This window comes from Syngnathus acus, chromosome 16 (genome assembly GCF_901709675.1).
Source record: "Syngnathus acus chromosome 16, fSynAcu1.2, whole genome shotgun sequence".
Classification (NCBI taxonomy): Eukaryota; Metazoa; Chordata; class Actinopteri; order Syngnathiformes; family Syngnathidae; genus Syngnathus; species Syngnathus acus.
In genome coordinates this window covers 1,885,103-1,903,704 of record NC_051101.1, presented here as the reverse complement: position 1 = coordinate 1,903,704, position 18,602 = coordinate 1,885,103, and the positions used below count along the sequence as shown (strand labels likewise).

General features: G+C 48.6%; 2 protein-coding genes across 3 annotated transcripts; both read right to left on the bottom strand.

The window, feature by feature from the left end:
- Positions 1 to 75: 75 nt before the first annotated feature.
- LOC119135790 lies at positions 76 to 4,847 on the bottom strand. The gene is made up of 8 exons (XM_037273667.1): positions 4,704 to 4,847; positions 4,499 to 4,642; positions 4,224 to 4,288; positions 3,325 to 3,499; positions 3,140 to 3,262; positions 3,003 to 3,074; positions 1,158 to 1,332; positions 76 to 604 (listed from the first exon to the last, which is right to left on the bottom strand). The coding sequence occupies exons 1-8, from the start codon at positions 4,845 to 4,847 to the stop codon at positions 300 to 302; spliced, it is 1,203 nt and encodes a 400-aa protein (XP_037129562.1). The 3' UTR covers positions 76 to 299.
- A 4,962-nt stretch (positions 4,848 to 9,809) lies between these two features.
- On the bottom strand, positions 9,810 to 17,575 carry LOC119135543 (protein-glutamine gamma-glutamyltransferase E-like). Of its 2 annotated transcripts, none has more exons than XM_037273227.1 (15): positions 17,439 to 17,575; positions 16,148 to 16,321; positions 15,402 to 15,650; positions 14,957 to 15,075; positions 13,825 to 13,953; positions 13,576 to 13,753; positions 13,329 to 13,464; positions 13,058 to 13,167; positions 12,699 to 12,814; positions 12,504 to 12,630; positions 12,301 to 12,443; positions 11,625 to 11,799; positions 11,223 to 11,386; positions 10,145 to 10,278; positions 9,810 to 9,998 (listed from the first exon to the last, which is right to left on the bottom strand). In XM_037273227.1, the coding sequence occupies exons 1-15, from the start codon at positions 17,455 to 17,457 to the stop codon at positions 9,851 to 9,853; spliced, it is 2,121 nt and encodes a 706-aa protein (XP_037129122.1). In that variant the 5' UTR covers positions 17,458 to 17,575; the 3' UTR covers positions 9,810 to 9,850. The 2 variants fall into 2 exon arrangements, with proteins under 2 accessions (XP_037129122.1, XP_037129121.1); XM_037273226.1 differs by having other exon boundaries at positions 14,957 to 15,079; positions 15,406 to 15,650.
- Between the last annotated feature and the right edge of the window lie 1,027 nt (positions 17,576 to 18,602).

Sequence of the window (18,602 nt, the reverse complement as noted above, 5' to 3'; positions counted from 1 at the left end):
CAAATTTAGTTGTTCACATGACAGCCGCCCCTCCCACCAGATGAGAATGTCCACTGGAGTGAGCACAATATTTTGTGAAGTTTGCAACATCAATTTATTTAGCTGACAAAGAGACTCAGCAAATTTCAGGAGACCTGAGAATCTCAAGAGCTGTGTAGCAGCTGATAACGATTGATCCCTTCCACTCTGTTGTCCATCCAGAGTTGAAATGGGACGCACGCAAGCACACAAAAACACACACACAAACCGGAAAATAATACACAAGCATAACTTCCAGGCACAGACACACATGCGCACAACTAGCTGTCCAGCCAAAGGAGATCTTTGGCTTTTTGCGGGTTGTGGTCCACGGCCTGGTCCAAGAACTCAAGCCAGGTCAGCTCGGCTTCACCACAGATGTGACTGGACCTGGTTTGGGGGTGACAGACAGGAAGACGACAGCTTGACAAAGCCGAATTCTGTTTGCGGGCAAAACTTGTGAGATGGATGGAGCCGGAAGCATCTGGCAGTGTTCCTAAACACACCCAAATATCTGCTTGTTTCTTCACACCTGTGCACAGTCCGTTTGGCTGACTTCTTGCCAAGCGTGGGCCTGTATTCATGCATCAGTGCCAGTCACCTCAAAGCAGACCTCAAACGGGTTCTGCTAGTTGGTTAACTCAAGTGAACCTAATTTCCTACCCCAGCTGTCGCGAGAGTAAGCCGCCCTCTATGCTCCAGACCCCCCTGGCAATCAGCTGAAATCCACAAAATAGAAAAACACGAGGCACGCTTTGTACCCTTGATGGCACTTGTTTTTCCAAGGCCTTCAAACTACAACAAACATTGAGGGCGATTACTCCTGACGCTGCTCCATCAGAAGGTTAATGAGGAAGCAGTGTGAAGCGCTGGGAGTGCCAAAGCACTACGCCAGGCGCAACCCATTCCCACCACACGGGAGACAGTAGTTTGCCCTTTGACACCTGCAGCTAAATATGTTTGTGTGCCTGCGGTTCGCTGGCGAGAAGTTCAGGGTGTTTCCCGCCGAGTGCTGGATGACTGACTGCTGGGCTCCAGCACGCCCACGATCCCCAGAAAAGTGGTTCAGAAAATAGATGGATGGATATTTGTGTGCGTGCGTGTGTGTGTGTGTGGGGGGGGGGGGGGGGGGGGGGAGGTGTAGTCTTTAATTACAACCAGGCGTGTGAAAACTAGAAACCTATCTAGCGAAAAGCATTTTTCTTTGTCACTTGAGTGCTGCTGCCAAGCTTGGGTGTTGTTGCATTCCAAACAATAGCAAATATAACCTTCCCAAATATGTGCGTGGGAAGGAAGATATTCTTCCAGATAAATCAGAATCAGAATCAATCAGAATCAGCTTTATTGTCAATTCCTTCATGCTAGGACACACAAAAAAACCGAAATACCGTTCCCCCTATCCCACGGTGACGAGACACAGCACACGATTAACACACAAGTAAAACAACGGGGAGAGAGTTCAGGACCCCAACAGCCCGGAGATCACAAACTTCGCCAGTGGCGAGCAGTGCTGGCACCCCACAACAAAGTCCCGGCACCATTCTTCACGGATGTAGACGCACAGTCCACCTCCACGCGATGTTCCCCCTCGTACAATGGCCCGGTCCGCCCGATAGCGCGCCATCCGCTCCAGACGCACAGCAGCTACGCACTGTCCGGTCCGCAGAACTCAGCAGGCATGTTGATGTCCAGCGATCGGACGTCCGCCAGAAGAATGGAAGGCACGGCCGGGCGAGCTGGGGTGGCCGCCAGCCAGGCCCGGACGCCCAACCGGGGGAAGAATAGCAGGCGAGTCCGGCGACGCTCCAGGACGGCGCAGACCGAGCGCCTTTAATGTCCCCGCTTCAAAGTTCAGATCGCCACAAAACTCGCTTTCTCCGATGTCGAGCAGAACCAGCCCGCCGCACTTGAAGCACAACCCGGTACGACGAGACGAACACACAAAACTGGCGGACAAACCCACATTAAACGACAAAACAAAACACCGTTCGGGACAGAGAGAGGCCGCAGCGTGTGCACGCGCCGCCATCTTACTTATATATAAGTAAATAGGTGGGAAGCAAGCACCAGGGAAGCAAGGAGAGAACTGGCAGTGAGCATTGAGGGCAAACGCCTGGAGGTTCAACAAGCCCCGAGGTACCTCGGCGTGCGTCTGGATCGGACCCTATCCTTCAAACAACACCTCGAAGATCTGAAGGCAAAGGTGACATCCAGGGTTGCACTGATCCGCCGCCTTGCTGGAACAACGTGGGGAGCCTCTGCTAAGATCTTGCGGATATCAACCCAAGCGCTGGTCTTCTCTGCAGCAGAGTACTGTGCTCCAGTTTGGAACAGAAGCCCCCATGCCAAAAAGGTGGATGTGGCAATTAACAACGCCCTCCGAACCATAACAGGATGCCTGAAACCCACCCCTGTGTCCCTCCTGCCTGTCCTTGCGGGAATAGCGCCGGCCAACCTTCGGCGGAAGGCTGCCACCCTCGTTCTCGCCAGGAAGGCAAAAAATAACAACTGGCACATCCTGCACAACACTACAACAACTCCAGCTCCACCAAGCAGACTCAAGGCACGTCACCCCTACAACATGGCAGCACAAGAGATGCTCAATTCCATCCCTGAAGACATCTCCAGAGATGCCTGGCTGGCAGCAGCTTGGAAGCAGGAGTGGGAGGCAGCTGGCCCCTCCCTCATGCACCGTTATGTCTGGGAACCAGGAGACGGCGCCATAGGAGGAGACGAACTACCTCGCCAGCAGTGGACCACACTGAACCGCTTAAGAACTGGTGTTGGGCGCTTCAACACGTCTATGCGGCAGTGGGGACTGGCATGCGAGTGTGGAGCCCCCGAGCAGACAGCAGACCACATCATCAACACCTGCCCCCTATATAGACCACCCTCAGAGGCCGGCCTCTTCGACCTGGGACCAGAGATGCTGGCGTGGCTCCACGACACCAAGTTGGAGCTCTGACGTTAGACGAGAGGGAGAGAGGTGGCGTGTGCGCGTGGGTGTTTGTGCGTTGCTCAGTTTGCACGCGAACCCTGGGCTGATTTCCTTGATGCCGTCAAGCAGGCGATCCAGCTGCCCCACCCTCTGCGGCGCATCGGCGTCCCTGCGGGTCCTGACGGCCGCCATGGTTTTCCTCAGGCACCCGGCAGTGACCTTCATCATCCCCTGGCAGGCGGCCACCACGTGGCGGTCCCGCACCGACCAGTACGCGTCCTGGTTAACGCGCGGCTCCTCGCCATCCTACTGCTGATCGGGGGCGTTGCCCGACGGGTCACGGGCCTCCGACAGCGCCTGCGAGATCAATGCCCACCTTCCCGTTCAGATGGAGGAGCGCGCGCAGCCTGGTCGCCTTGCCTCCTCGCGGCTCGCACCTGCTCTAACTCCTCGATGGCGTCTTTGACGATGCCGCTCTGACCGCTTAGGGCCAGCACCGCTGCAGCCTTATTGTCTGCATTTGAGAGAGCGATATGAAGGGAGCTTGTTCAGCATGAAGGTCGCTAGAAAAGAAGATGGCAGCAAGCTCGCTACGTCGGTTGGTACCTTGGTGGCTAGCCAAGTCCCAAGGCGGAAAAGTCTGTATAAATTTGGCACAGGGTAGGAAGGTGTGCTTACTTTGCTTGAAAGGAATTTAGAGCGAGAGATGGGCCAGCAGTGGCTACACTAGCTAAATTGCAACAGTCAAACGGTAAAAAGCTGGGTAGACATATGCAATGACGCTTTTTGCTGAGACTGACGTCAGGCCAAGTAGTCCTTCTTGAGTCCTCAGCGAGTAGCACCAAGTACCAATACAACTAGTACTTTTCGACATTTTCCTTAACTCAACAAACCTTCCGATACATGTGATGATTCATCTGATTATTCGCTGATGTCTGAAATTGACGCAGAGTAGCGCCAACCACTGGCTAGGATGGCTCTGAGGTCAGATTGACTCTTTTTGTATATGCAAAGTTCATGAGGACCCGATAGCTTGAAATAAGGTTGGTATTTGTTTGTTTGTAGAGAGGGGGGTGGAAAGGGAGGTAAACTACATTGTGTATATATTGGCAGGACAACCCATGGAGAGGCAGGTAGCTAAGTTGGGGAGGTTAGCTGGTAGTTGCACGCTAACTCACCATGTGGTAGGCGGTCCTTTAGCTTTTGGGCAAAGTCCTAGCCAAAGCGTTACCCCCCAAAACACAGTTCGACACGCCTTGTGCCGTACGTACGGATAGGGCTTCCATCGGCGGCTTCCATGGGGGGGCCGTGGGTGTCCGCCACCACGTCCACCTGTGAAGCAGGCAGTGTAATGTTTCTCTATACTATGAGAAATAACTTGACAGGACGACCAGGTTTTAGGGAAGCAGTGAGTCAATCATGTATTGATGTTCGTTCTTTTAGCAGCAGTCTCGCACTAGCTACAACATGCCATCCGCCCGCCATACATCACCTCTGGCCCCACCCCCCAGTACGGGTAACCACACAGTCCAAATACATTACAGGCAGTAGACTCCGCTGCGCCCCTGTGTCGCAGAGGAAACGTCGGCCAGAGACGGAGTCGTGGATGCAAAGCAGCCTGCCGGCATGGCCGACGCTCTCGGCCACTAGTGAGCGCCAGCCTTGGTGTTTCACACACCACCGAAGCTGCATAGAGAGCGGCATCGTTTGGCCTTGGAGCCAAACTTGCCATGGTAAATGCACACACCCGAAGACTTTTGACGAGGCGGAGCTGCTGCTGCGACGAACGTGTGACCATCCAGTACCTCAGATCCAAGACCAGTAGGGAGGAGGGCAGCTGCGCAGGGCTGCTGACTAGCCAGGACGCACTTGTCAGCCTCAGCTGCCACATCTCTGCAATCCGTGCTGGCAGTGTTGGCCAAAGCAGCTCTCACATGAGCAGGCAGTTGGCGCAGGAAAGGGTAGAGGAAAAAGAAATCCGGCTTGTTGTCACCCAGCAGATCGAGCATCCGGTCCATTAGTTCTGAGGGCTTGCTGTCACCGAGCCCCTGATGAAAGAAAAGCCTACAGGTCCTCTCAGTGCCACTGTCTCACTTTCTTGTCAGAGGAGGACGTTTAAGAAGGCCTACCACCATCGAAGCTGTAGAACTTCCGAGGGCAGATACCATGTAGTACTTTAAAGGTGTAGAAAACGAGCCGAAAACCTCTCACATTCAGACTCTGTGAGCCGTGTTTATTACCTGACCAAACTACATCCCATGCGCATGACAGAAAAAGCCGTCACCGGAACTCTTAAAGGGTCCGCAACTCTAAATTGAATCAGAACGTCATAACATATAACAGAACACACATATGGTAAAGTGAATTATGTCGTCCTTGGAGAAAGCACAGCACAATCTTAAAATCACGGCACGTCCGGAACCCAAACCCACATATGAGTGGGGAATTCAGTTGGATTCTGTCAGAATGTCTATTATGCTGGTGAAAATACAAATATTTTGCTGTGGGAATATTGAAGATGTGTTCCTAGTTAAGTGGAAAGATCATCACGTGTAGAAGTTTGGAATGTAAATCAGCTTCTTTAGTTCAGAATGTCAAAAACTGTTAATGTTTTCTTTTCACAAGCATTTATATAGTCAGTGTCATTCATGGTTTTTGACTATAACTCTTCTTAGTAAATGTTCTTAATGGGTGATGTTCATCAAATAGAGCAGTGGTGTTCACACCTTTTCAGCTAGTCAACCTTCTCCAGGTGTGCACGGAATAACCGCCTTTGAAGAGATCTGGCTCGAACAGAACAGGCAATCTTTGTTGTCACATCCATGATCTCTTTCAATTTGAGCATTTTAGCGCTAAAACGTTTGTTGGTGGATTATGCAATGGTAGTTCAAGAAGTCTGCGAAAGCATGGTCCTGCCTGCATTTGGCAATAAAGCCATTCACACGGCCAACCATTGCGGGTGCTCCATCAATCGTAATAGACGGCAATTTGTATACTGGGAGTTTTTTCAATAAAAAATTTTAATGATTGAAATATGTCTTCTCCTCGCTTTTTTTCTTTCATGGGAAGTACTGTCCACTCCTCTCGCAGTGAGGTCACTAAACACTATATGAATGAAAATGCACATCTGCGCTGTGTCACTCTCGTCAGTAGATTCGTCCAACTGCAGTGAAAAACACAATTACTGTTATCCTTCTACATTTGCTGGATTACATACTCAGCCATGGCTTCACAGCGCTGTGTAACTGTATATCTTGACAGCTGCAGAGAAGAAAGGGTTAGGGCCTAACCCCTTCTCCCACCCAGCCATTTTGTTCAAAATAATGATTTTGTCAATCGTGATTAAGGTCAGTTAAAATAAGATAAAATAAGATAATCCTTTATTATTCCTTCAATGGGGAAACTCCTGTGTAAGCAGCAGTACACTTAACATATACACACACACGCATGCGGGGAAGGGGATAAAAGATTTTAAAAAAGTAAGAGATATATATAATTAAAAAAAAATATGGACAGTATATACACAATACACAATATACAGTGGAGATAAAAAAAAGTATTAGATAAAAAAATAGTGCAAAAGAAGAAAAAAACAGTGCAAAAAAAGCAGGTAAAAAGAGTATGAGGTAGACAGATATTGCACATATGATTGCACATACGGTTATTGCACGTTATTATTGCACGTAATTATTGTCCGTTAGCTACAGTGATTAGCCTGGTTATACAGTCTGATGGCAGCAGGGAGGAAGGACCTGCGATGCCTCTCGGTGGTGCATCGTGGGTGATGAAGCCGGTCACTGATGGAGCTCTCCAGGGCCCTAACAGTCTCATGAAGGGGGTGGGAGACGTTGTCCATGATGGAGGACAGCTTAGCCACCAGCCTCCTCTCCCCCACCCCCTCCACCCGGTCCAGACTGCAGCCCAGGACAGAGCCGGCTTTCTTCACCACCTTGTCCAGCCTCTTCCTCTCCGCTGCAGTGATGCCGCTGCTCCAGCAGACCACCCCATAAAAAATGGCGGACGCCACCACAGAGTCGTAGAAGGTCCTTAGGAGGCCGTCCCTCACTCCGAAGGACCTCAGTCTGCGCAGCAGGTGGAGTCTGCTCTGGCCCTTCTTGTATAGGGCCTGAGTGTTACCAGTCCAGTCCAGTTTATTGTTCAGGTGAACACCCAGGTACTTGTAAGAGTCCACAATCTCTACGTCCGTTCCCTGGATGTTCACCGGCGAGGGGGGGACTTTGCGCCGGCGGAAGTCCACCACCAGCTCCTTTGTTTTTCCAGAGTTAATCTGGAAGCGGTTCCGCTGGCACCAGTCCGCGAATCTGTGATTCAGTCCTCGGTACTCCGTCTCGTCTCCGTCGTTAATGTCATGTCGTCGTTAGTCATTGTGATAAATTTTAGGAGAGACTCTACGTCAAGAATGGATGTTTTTCTGCTTGCTAGGCTTAAGTGTTTCAGTGAGATGAGTAAACAATGGAAATAATAATGGTGGCCACACAAAATATTGACATTTGGGTCCGATTTTGACAATATCAGTGGGGGTTACTCACTTTTGTTGCCAGCATTTTACACAGTCATTGTTGTATTTTGAGTTACTTGGAAGTAACAATAAATTTACTTTGCTATCCAAGCTCTACAGTGACTACAGTGCGGTGCGGCGTGGCGCGGCGGTTGTTCACAAAAAGGACAAAGATTGATCACGGGATGACGAAGATGACGAAGGGCCCCACGTACTACCGGCATCATTAGCGGCTTTGTTTCTAACGGAGGACGAAGAGTTTGAAGGATTTAAGGATTTGGAGTGACATAGAAGGTTTGAAAAACTAATATGGCTTTTACGCACGCCCGGTCCTACTCTACGGAGCTCTCTTTCACCTCCGTGGATTGAAGTCGGGGGCCGGCGCTCGGCCGGGTGGCTGTCCAGGGACGGTGGATGGGGCTCGGACAATGCTTTTACGCACGCCCGGTCCTACTCTATGGAGCTCTCTTTCACCTCCGTGGATAGAAGTCGGGGGCCGGCGCTCGGCCAGGTGGCTGTCCGGGGCTGGTGGATGGGGCTCGGTCATGGCTTTTACGCACGCCCGGTCCTATTCTATGGATCTCTCTTCCACCTCCGTGGCTGGAAGTCCACGCCGCCACACGCCTGGAAGTTCGTTTTGTTAAATAAAGAGCCGTTTACCAAACCCACGTCTTTCCTTGTACTTTGTTAACGCTACAATATAGTTATATAGTAGATCTGTGGAATAACGACGAGGCTGACGTCAGGACGCACGCGCGGCGTTGTTGACAAAGGACGAGGAATTTGATCGATGGATTTAATGATTTGGAGTGACACAGATGGTTTGATAATATGATTGCTTATATAATAGTTATTTGATATATAATTTACGTATATATCGTTATATGGGCCTGTGGAATATTTTGAAGTGCAAGCGCCGTCAGCGGCGTGCACCCATTGTTGACATAAAGGACGATCGATGGATTTAATGAATTGGAGTGACACAGATGGTTTTATAAACGTGTTATTTATGTAATCGTTTTTTGAATAACTCTGAATGTTACGTCAGACCCGTTCTCAGCTCTTCGTTTGTGTTTATGTCACGTTAGCATACCTATCATTTAGCCCAGACATGGGCAAACTACGGCCCGCGGGCCACATCCGGCCCACGGGGCCGTTTAATTCGGCCCACCAAACCTGAATAAATTGTATTATTAATTTTTTTTGGGGGTCATTTTCCCTACAATTACTATGTTTCCCCAGTAGATGGGAGCCGTGTCAGAAAGCTCGGTGCACACTCACAAGTGCATGTGCGTACTCAGTAGTACGTCGTAATTTCATCTATCAGTGCCGAATTTCGAGTGTAGGCTGTGACGTCAATATTCTCGTAATTAATTCTCGAGTTTTCAGATACAGTTTTACGCTAATGCCACCCACAAACCTTCCCTTGGAATCCTTCCATTAAAATGAGTGGCCCGAAGAAAAGAAAGTTGGACACTGAGTGCCGAATGTTAAAAAAAGAGTGGACAATTTGGCTTGACCTACGTGTGTGAGAAGACGTTCAGCCACATGAACGTCAACAAAGCCCGTCACAGATCTAGGTTAACGGACCGACACCTCGGCTCTATCCTAAGAATTACCACAACACATTTTACTCTAGACTATGATGCACTAGCAAAAAAGGGAAACCAACAATACTATTGATTTCTTTATTACTTTATTTAGATGTACTCTTTCACTGATTCTTCAAAATGATGTATTTGGTCAGAATGTTTGCCGTTGGATGTGATTTCGCCTCATTAGATAAACATATTTCATAAATCTGACCTGCAGGCGCTGAAGTGATGGAAAATGTTATTCATCATAACTGTCGTATTTAATAAGAATCACTGATAATAGTTTTTGGGTGAAATATTTTTTTAATGCTGTTAATAAATGCATTTGTTTTCAAAAAGCTATTTTTAATATCCATGCTTTAGTATCTACTAAAAGTAAAAACCTTTTATGCAATGACCTTTACATGTCATTTATATTACTTCACACAAACACTACATCCATCTGCTCCTGGTTCGGCCCCCCGGTCAAAATTTAGAACACAATTCGGCCCGCAAGTCAAAAAGTTTGCCCACCCCTGGTTTAGCCTGTTGTTGCTCGTTCATGTCTGTTCTTGGTGTTGGATTTTGTCGAATACATTTCCCCCCAAAATGCGACTTATACTCCGGAGCGACTTATATATGTTTTTTTTCACGTTATTGAGCATTTTATGGCCAATGCGACCTATATTCCGGGGCGACTTTTAGTCTGAAAATTACGGTACATAAAAGCACCACTGTTACAAAAGACTGAGCACCAAAAAACGTTGAGCAGACATTATTTATTTTTTCAAAGCGGATAATTCACAGTCTGACATTGACTGCACAGCTGCCCTTAAAATCTTTAAAAATGGACGCGTCGATGTCGGCCACCAGCGTCTTCATGCCGCTCCTGTACGGGAGAAACTCAAACATGATGCGGATGCGGTTGTTGGGAGCCAAGTTGGGAATGCTGAGGAGACAAAAGAACAAGAAAAATTCCACAGTTATGATAGTGTTACTTAGTTGTTATACTTTTGTTTCCAGTTTCAAGCGAGGGTCCTTGCAAATGTTAAACCGTGGGGCCCTAGCAGAGCTCTTGATCATGAGATTCATTACTTGTATTTCAACTCCTGTCGCATGAGTCCGCTTCCCGACAGGGTCAGGGTCATGCCCGTAAGGGTCTCCTGCAGGGGGTTCATGAAGATCACCTCTCCCGACGCCCACTGGAGCTGCCGGACAAAACCAGTCACCTGCCACACACGCAAATCAAGTTCTTGGATAAATATTTTAAAATAGACCCCAAAGGACAATTGAAGAAATTCGCAACACGTTAACACTGATGACACACCACCGAGTGACATGCGCCGCTGTCATGTTCTACGTTCGTGTCGTCCAGTGACAAAAGAGACAGAACGTGCACAAAGGCGGGACTCGCAACCAAACCCAAAGCCAGAGAGGGGAGGGGGTGATACGTGCTGACTGAGTCCAGAACAAGGCCCAATTTTACAAGAGCAAAGCCGCATCATTCTATTTTTTTTAAAGTCACAATATTACAATTAGCCGTCCCACAAATAAAAGTTGTAAATATTACAGTAAAGTTGAGTTGATCTTGAGGGGAAAAAAATAAACCGTCACGGTAAATACAATATTTTCACCATTATGCTTTTGGGTGATCCACAATGAGAATGACTGGACTTAAAACAGAAACCAAAGTTGGAGAAAGAAGCAATACATGCTGGCTTGAGGGAAGTCTCTTATAGGGTGTTAAAAGCGGACCTGTGGAGAGCCCACATCCAGATCTTGAGGGGCATCATGTAAAGTTGGGTCAATCTCAGGTCTTCCCATTTTTGTTTCTGCTCTTGTAGTTGATGGCCCTCCCTACCGTTGAACCCACGTTGGGACGGTTGACGTCATAAGTTGATTAAAAAAAAAAAAAAAAAAGATTTGCATCCATCCAATTGGCGCTTCATTCAATAGCGGGTGTGGGGCCCTGCCGATGACATGACGTCATCCGTCCCGACACGACGCCATGCGTTCAACGGTAGAGAGGGGCATCATTGAGACAAATACAAGAGCAGATACCAAAATCAGATATTGAGCCAACTTTACAAACAAACCTGCGCCCTTCCCCCCTCTCCACAGGGGCATTTTTTGAAAGTGGGGCCAAAAGGCAAGTTTGTTGTGGTGGACTTACTGAGACTAGGACGGGGGCGTCACGCAGTATAACGTCATCCTCTGCCAGGTACTTTTTGTCAGGATGCCGCTTGTCCGTCACCACGGCTGACACCTTCAAGCTATCGGCGCGCAACATGTGCTTGTAGTACGAACGCACGGGTATCACGATGGGCACCGACAGCTCTGTGACATTTGACAGAAAAAAACAATTATCTCTAGGTCATGTTGACAAAAACACGACAGCGCGTCACATTGTGGCACAACTTGTTGCAAATTCTTTCTTTTTAACCCCTTCCACTGTAACGTATCAAAATCTTAGGCCAAATTTACAAATGACACATTGAGACCTTTTATTGCAGATAGGACTCGATGCGGTCGCTCAGAAACTAAAACAAGAAGGTGACACTTTGAAGAGTTTGACCTCGGGACGGTTGCAGTGTCTCGTCCTTGTCTTCAGACTGGATGGTGGCGACAAAGGTGCCGTTGTAGTGCATCCCGTCCACGCTGATGTGGATGTTGACCTTCCGTTCCACTCTGCTCTTGCTGCTCAGCACCAGCTTCAGCCGCACATCCTTGCCATACTCCGGTTCCGACATCTACCGCCGCGACGACAACGGAACATCAAGTGACGGCTGAATCGTATTGTAATATCGTTTCTTGAATAAAGGACAGGCTCCAGCATGCGCGCGACCCTCGTGAGGAGAAGCAGCTCAGAAAAGTTTTGTGAATCACTATTTGTACAATTTCATTAGTAAAGAAGAGGAAGAAAAAAAATTGCCAAGGGATGGGCGAGTACGGAAAACCGGGTTTTGCTATAGCGGTGTTACTTTAAGGTACATGAGGTATCGGTATGGCAGAGTACCAAAGAGCCAATAGTGCTATCAGTAGTAGTGTCGAGCATCCCAAATTTTGGCCGAGGTGTACAAGTTTGTGAGGCCACGATGACAAAGTACCAGCAGGTCTGGAATCCCCACGCTAAGACACTGTGCGAGGCGCCCACAATTCCTTAGTAGGGTGGAGTAGGAGTAGTTCGTTGACAAAGAAAAATAACTAAAGCGCTTACTTGCCTCCTGAAAGGCAACGGCATAAAGACAAACCTCAACAAAGCGTATGATGAGCTGTGGTGCGGGGGGTTGCGAGGAGCCCCCATCAGGCTGCCCCCCCGCAGAATCGTCCTCGCCGTCGCTCTCTTTGTCCTCACTGATGGCGTAACGGAACACGGCACGCTCCGCTTCTGAGCCTGAAACACGCCGGCACGTCTGTGTATGTGTGTGTGTTTGTGTGCGTGCAGGATACTCACCTTCCCTGTGCTTGTAGGAGCTGGTGATGTCCAGACGCTTGTCGTAGCCCACCGCCTTGGTGGAGATACTCTTACCAACTCGCTTGGTGTCCGAGGTTAGCTTCACATCGGTGCCGTCGGCCTTAGTCTGAAGACGCGCAGTTACGCGAGTGGGTCACGACTGAAATTTCAATTCAATTGCTGTTTTGCCCTCACCAGCCAGTCGACGCAGTCTGCGTTGACCTCCGCAAAGACAAAGGGCACGTCGTACGAGATCTCTGTCTCGCCGTTCAAGATGGCCTCCAAGGAGGAGGGGCCGCACTGGTACAAGCCTGAGCCAAAGAAAAGCGGTGAGCATTTGTTTTGTTTTTTTCCACGACAGATTGTCCAAATATTCTGATTTCAGGCTCTCAAAAGTCATCATTCTCTGATTTCTCAAGTCCTTCAAGAAAGCTGACTGATTCATGGTTTGTGCTTCATCATTTGCTCAGAGGACAACGTAAGGGAGGATCACGCGGAGCAAGGCATGCAGGACAACATTGAGGACAGCACGGTGGACAATGTGGAGGTCTGACCATCACTGGACTCCTGCGGCGTGGCATCCAGAACCTGCCAGCCGTCATATTTGCCATTGGCCTTCAGGTCAGGGCGCTTCATCCACGATTCAACCCAGACGTGATAATTCCTGACGTAACGACATACTTTTAGGACACACGTGCGCACACAAAAAAAAAACAACAGAAAAAACAACAAACATGCACACCACTCACACACAATCAATGCTCAACCGCCCACACGCGCACACACACGCACACACACAACACAAGCAGCCTCTCCCACACTAACCAGATACTGTCGTTAGACTCTTTGTGCGGGGCCCCTTCGTCGGCGTGGTAGACGTCGATGGTAAGGCTTTCATCGGTGTCGTGGGCCGACACGAAGTTGGTGACCACACGCGTAGGAATGCCCAGCAGACGCAAGACTGAAGGCAAACACAAACGGAACTTTCGGAGGACGCCGCCGGGCCAGCTACCAGCGGTGGCAGCGACGCACGAAAGAGCAACCCGGTCTCTTCGGCAAGCGGTGACGTTACCTGAACAAATGACGCCGGCAAAGACCCAGCACTGGCCATACTTGACCGACCGGTAGTTGTTATTCTTCCACGCAGTAAGAATGTCATGGCTACCGCTCCAGTGGGAGGGCGAAAAGCCGCCCTCATAGGAATCTGACCAGTTGCCCATCAGGACCCCGTATTCGTCCGGACTGTTGATCTAGCCGTGTGAGAGCGCCGCGCTGGTTCAACACATGCGCTCCTTCTCTCCGCTACCCGTCCGACACCTACCACAGCGCTGAGCACGCGGCCCACGTAAACCGGGTCACCACGGGAGGCCAGGTCACTGCCGGGGTCACTTTTGTAGTTGATGTTTTTGTCCAGGACACTGAGGCAAATATCCACCATGTCGTCTTCAAACTGCAAGGGAAGCGAAAAAGTGCATGACCCGATGAGACTCTCTGCAGTCACTGCAAAGGTCAAGTAAGTCGGAATAACTGCAATTCATATCCCCGCGTGGGACCTAAGGTTCCATTCACCGGTGCGGTTTTCATAGGTAAAGTTATAGAACATTCCTATGATAGTTAATCCTAAGAAATGTTGTCAGCGGAGCGTATCCTTCTCACTTTGATTACTTTTGGCAAAATGTTCTTGGATTTGTCTGGGGCTTGTGGCTCAGGCAGTAGAGTGGGTCGTTTAATAACCAGAGGGTTGGCGGTTCGATCCCAGCTCTGTCACAGTCATATGTTGTTGTGTCCTTGGGCAAGCCACTACACGCACCTTGCCTCCAGGTTGCCATTGTAAACGAGAAAGTGTTCTCAATTGGCTTACCTGGTAAATCATTGAATAAAAAAAACAAAAATTCGGGGAGCGCACTGCCTCGCTCGTTTACCTACTGATGGGTCAGCACCTTGCTCAAGGGCAGTAGCGGTTTTTAACATGGGCAAAATGGGCGGGCTGCCCAAGGCATCAGTTTTTTTGTCACCCCCCAAACAATTGCGCCGCAAAGCGGTTTTAACAGTGTTTATCACTGTGTGGGGAATTCGCAATTTAGCGCCCCCTTCAGGGAAATTGGCAATTTAGTGCCCACTTCAGCTGCAGACTGGGTGCTTGCGAAAAAGTTGTGCACGGAAAATGAGTGACAAGGGGAAATGCCAGGGAAGGGGACGCATGTGGAACAGTTCACCTGTGAAGTTAAGTGGTGATGAAAAGGGGCATTTCAAATGTAAACATTGCATACATGATTAAAATTCCCCAAATGCCTTTGTGGGAAGGTCGGTGGAAAACTAAACTGGGAGTAAGTGTAAGTACTAAATAGGATACATTAGATTGACCAAAGACTAATCAATGAGTCGTACCTTGCCTATATTTAATAGTGTCCCAACAGTAATTGTATCAGTATGCGTGTGTGCATTTGACATACGTGTCCAAAGTCCCAATTGAGAGGGGTTATGTAATCTGAACTTCCTCTGTAAATGAGTCCATGTTCATTCAACACATATTCTTTCCTCTCCTGCTCATCAGGCAAAAACACAGAGTCTCCTAAATGGACAAAACACAAGGCAAAAAATGAGACACGAAACACTACATATACACGCTACTGCGTACACTGCAAAGCTTTTTTCGCTGGCCTAAATACGATCAAAAAAAGTTTTGGTCCAGTCGTGGCCGAGACAACTTCATCCTCTTAAAATTGTGTGGCCATACAGCTTATATTCAAGCGTGCTGTATAGTCAGGAAATTGCTGCAGTTCTATAGCATTTCTCACATGAAAGTGGTGGATTACATTGTTCTCCACTGAAGGTCCACATCCCATATGCACCACTGTACGCTACACACGGGAAGGAAGTGGCTGTCGAGGAACGTACCCGAGAACCAGGGATTGAAGAGCAGTGCAAGCGTGGCGAGTGTCTTGTCCTCCCCCCACAGGGTGGCCTTCAAAGTGTACCAGCCGACAGGGGCGTCGGCGGGGGCCGTGATCAGCACCGGCAGGCTGTCGGCCGAGCGGCTCACATCCGCCCTGGCCGTCCAGGCGCCTTTGGCCAAATCCCTGCGACCGATTGGGTCCGGGATGCCGAAGCGACACGAGGTGCCCTTCTCTTCCGAAGCGTGACTTCCTGTTGGATCGATTGACATTTTGGTGTGCATAATTTTTGTTTGTTGAACTAAGTTGTAAGCGCTTTCAACTATTGTAAGTTGTTACAATAATGCACCCCCCCGAATTTGTTTCATTTTTGTAGGTTAATTTGCTCTCAGCTGATTATTTGACATTTCAAATGAATGCTTGCAATCAAATAACAAAACAATAGACACTTATTCAAATCTGTCAAATTGATAGATTTTCAGATTGAATTTCAGTGAGGTCAGGGATAGCGGTAAACTGGGGCGAGCGGAGACCCAGTCAGGAATCTGAGTAGCCCGAGTAAAGGTTCTGTGGAATTGTATTTAAATACATGGTTCTGTAGAATTGTATTTAAATACATTTAGAAATTATTTTCTAGAATTGATCCAATTATATGGAAATGCCACAAATGTGAAAACAAGAAACTAAATGTGTTGGCATTTTTTTCTTTGGGAGGAGCCCCAACTGAGGAGCCAGTGAGCAAGCACTTACCCCCAGTGGAGGCATTGAGGACGAGAGAATCGAGGCCCTGCTTGAAAGGCTTGGCCAAGGTCAAGGTGATCTTGAAGGCCTGCCCCCTGCGGACGGTCAGCGGCTCTTCGGGAAGCTCGTTGGTGTGGTGCTCGCTGTGGTTGAGCTTGGCGTGCAAGTCCACGCCCTTGAAAACTGACACGCACCACAGCAACAAAAAGAAGAGTTAGTTCCTGTTACCTCGAGTGGAAACACCGCTTCCAGGGCCGTAAAACCTTTAATTCCACTCGGTATTTTGTTTTTTTTCTTTTAATTAGCAGGGACGATATGCCTGTACTGGAGAAAACAAAAATATCTAGTGTATTGAAGTGATGCCTTGACATTGTTCTATGACCACATTGGTAATCCTAACGCGCAAGTCATCACTGAAATGAAATTGAGACATTATCTCGCACTCACTGCACTTCTTATTCTGTACAAATCCTTATTTGAACCTCATTTAAAATACTGCAATATTATATGGTGTAACACATTTCCAACTAGGGGTGTAACGATTCATCGATACACATCGATTAATCGGTATAATGCTCTACGATTTGTCGGCATCGACGCTAAACGTAAACATCGATCTATATCGCCCGTTTTTGACCTCGGACATTAGACGCGACTTTATTTTGAAATCCAGTTCATTGTTGCTTGCTTCCTCTTTCCGGGAGCAGTGCGCGGCGTGTTGTGTTGTGAGCAGAGCAGGCACGTGAAAGGGGAGCCGACAACTACGCGGCTCCTGGGCTGGTGCTATTGCTAGTGTCCAAGAAGACGAGGAAATTCGCTCCCCTTTGGGCTTCAAGTCATTCGTTTGGAAGCACTTTGTAATTTCCTCAATAAAGAGTTTGTAGTACCTTGTTGATTTTGCGTATGAATTGTTATAAATCAGGATATTGTTCTATATCAATCGTAGAGCACTATATCGTGATGTATCGTGAATGAATCACAGCAGGCTTTAAGATACCGGCAAATATCGTATCGTGTTTCTTTGTATCGATATGATATCGTATCGAGACAAAACCCGCGATTTGGGTTAATAAAGTCCCAAAAAAAGTCAGAGTTATAATTCCACCAATGCCATTAAAGTTGCACATTAAAATAAGAGTCTCGTGAAAAAAGATGCACGTTATATTGAACACTAAGACAATGCAAAGTTAAATAGACTTCACAGCAAGTGGTCATCAAGGTGCTAAAAGTGGATTACGGGCAATCTTGACTTGCAATGATATAGGGGAACAAAAATTAGTTGGACGATATTTTGACTCACCTGAATTGTCAAAGCTCATCTTTGCACGTCGCAGTGGTCTGGGCGCCCGCTTGCTGCTGTCTTCTGACTACTTTGAGTTCAAGAAGTATCTGTGAAGCCTGCCAGCGCTTTATCAAGTAGCGTGAGCCTGTTAGAAAAAAATCGATGATCAACGGCGTGGGGGACGAATGTTTAAAACACATTCTGCTGCTGCACATACGACTCTTATATCACTTTGGGAGGTAACTTGGGGGGGGGGGTGGAATCTTTAATCACAACTTGGCGTGTCAAAACTAGAAACCTATCTAGCGAAAATCATTTTTCTTTGGAACTTGAGTGCTGCTGGCAAGCTTGGGTGTTGTTGCATTCCAAAGAACAGCAAATATACCCTTCCCAAATATGTGTGTGGGAAGGAAGATATTCTTCCAGATAAATAGGTGGCGTGTGCGCGCGGGTGTTTGTACAGTTTGCACGCGAACCCTGGGCTGATTTCCTTGATGCCGTCAAGCAGGCGATCCAGCTGCCCCACCCAGAATTCACATTAAAAGAAAACCTGAGAAAAGAAAAAAATCGATGATCAACGGCGTGGGGGACGAATCAAACGTCTAGTGCGGCTCCGCTGAACAAGAGAAGGTGGAATCGCACCCCCCCCCCCCACCGTGCCTGTCTATAGGGCTCCCCTGCGGCATGGCCGAGGGGCAGGAGGAACGGGAAGGGGGTCCTAGTCGGAAGCCTACCCCGTTTCAGGGGATGCACCAACTCAACAGGCCTGGGCAGATCTAGGTGAGCTGGTTTAAGGCGGTCCACAGACACACACTCCTGCTTCCCCCAATGTGTACCACAAAGTGCTTGTCCCCCGTTTCCACGACATGGAAAGGGCCTTCTTAAGGCGGACGGAGAGGTCCGCGGTGGCCGTCAACTCGAATAAAGACATACCAAACAGACCGATGGCTACTGGGGACATGAGAGTTTGGCAAACCATGGCAGGAGGTAGGAAGCGGAGCAAACAGCCTGGCATTGTCCAACATGCTGGAGCGTTGGAGTGCAGCGGACCAAGGGGTCGTGGTGCTGGAGACGAACTCCCCAGGCACCCGTGGTGGGTGACCAGCTCCACGGAGGAGGCCTGGAGGTCTTCCTTTGGTGCAGTCCTGATGCCCAGCATGACCCATGGGAGTTTGTCAGCCC

What these genes read in the sequence shown, in the direction of transcription:
- LOC119135790 (XM_037273667.1), bottom strand. Translation starts at nt 4,847, where the DNA reads ATGTGGCAGCTGAGGCTGACAAGTGCGTCCTGGCTAGTCAGCAGCCCT. An exon ending in TGAGGAAAACCATGGCGGCC is followed by an intron (nt 3,075 to 3,139) that starts GTCAGGACCCGC and finishes CCTGCTTGACGG; the next exon opens with CATCAAGGAAATCAGCCCAG. An exon ending in CCCACGCGCACACGCCACCT is followed by an intron (nt 1,333 to 3,002) that starts CTCTCCCTCTCG and finishes ATTCTGATTCTG; the next exon opens with ATTTATCTGGAAGAATATCT.
- LOC119135543 (XM_037273227.1), bottom strand. An exon ending in GCCGCGTGCTCAGCGCTGTG is followed by an intron (nt 13,754 to 13,824) that starts GTAGGTGTCGGA and finishes TCACACGGCTAG; the next exon opens with ATCAACAGTCCGGACGAATA. An exon ending in GACACTGCAACCGTCCCGAG is followed by an intron (nt 11,387 to 11,624) that starts GTCAAACTCTTC and finishes CAAATGTCACAG; the next exon opens with AGCTGTCGGTGCCCATCGTG.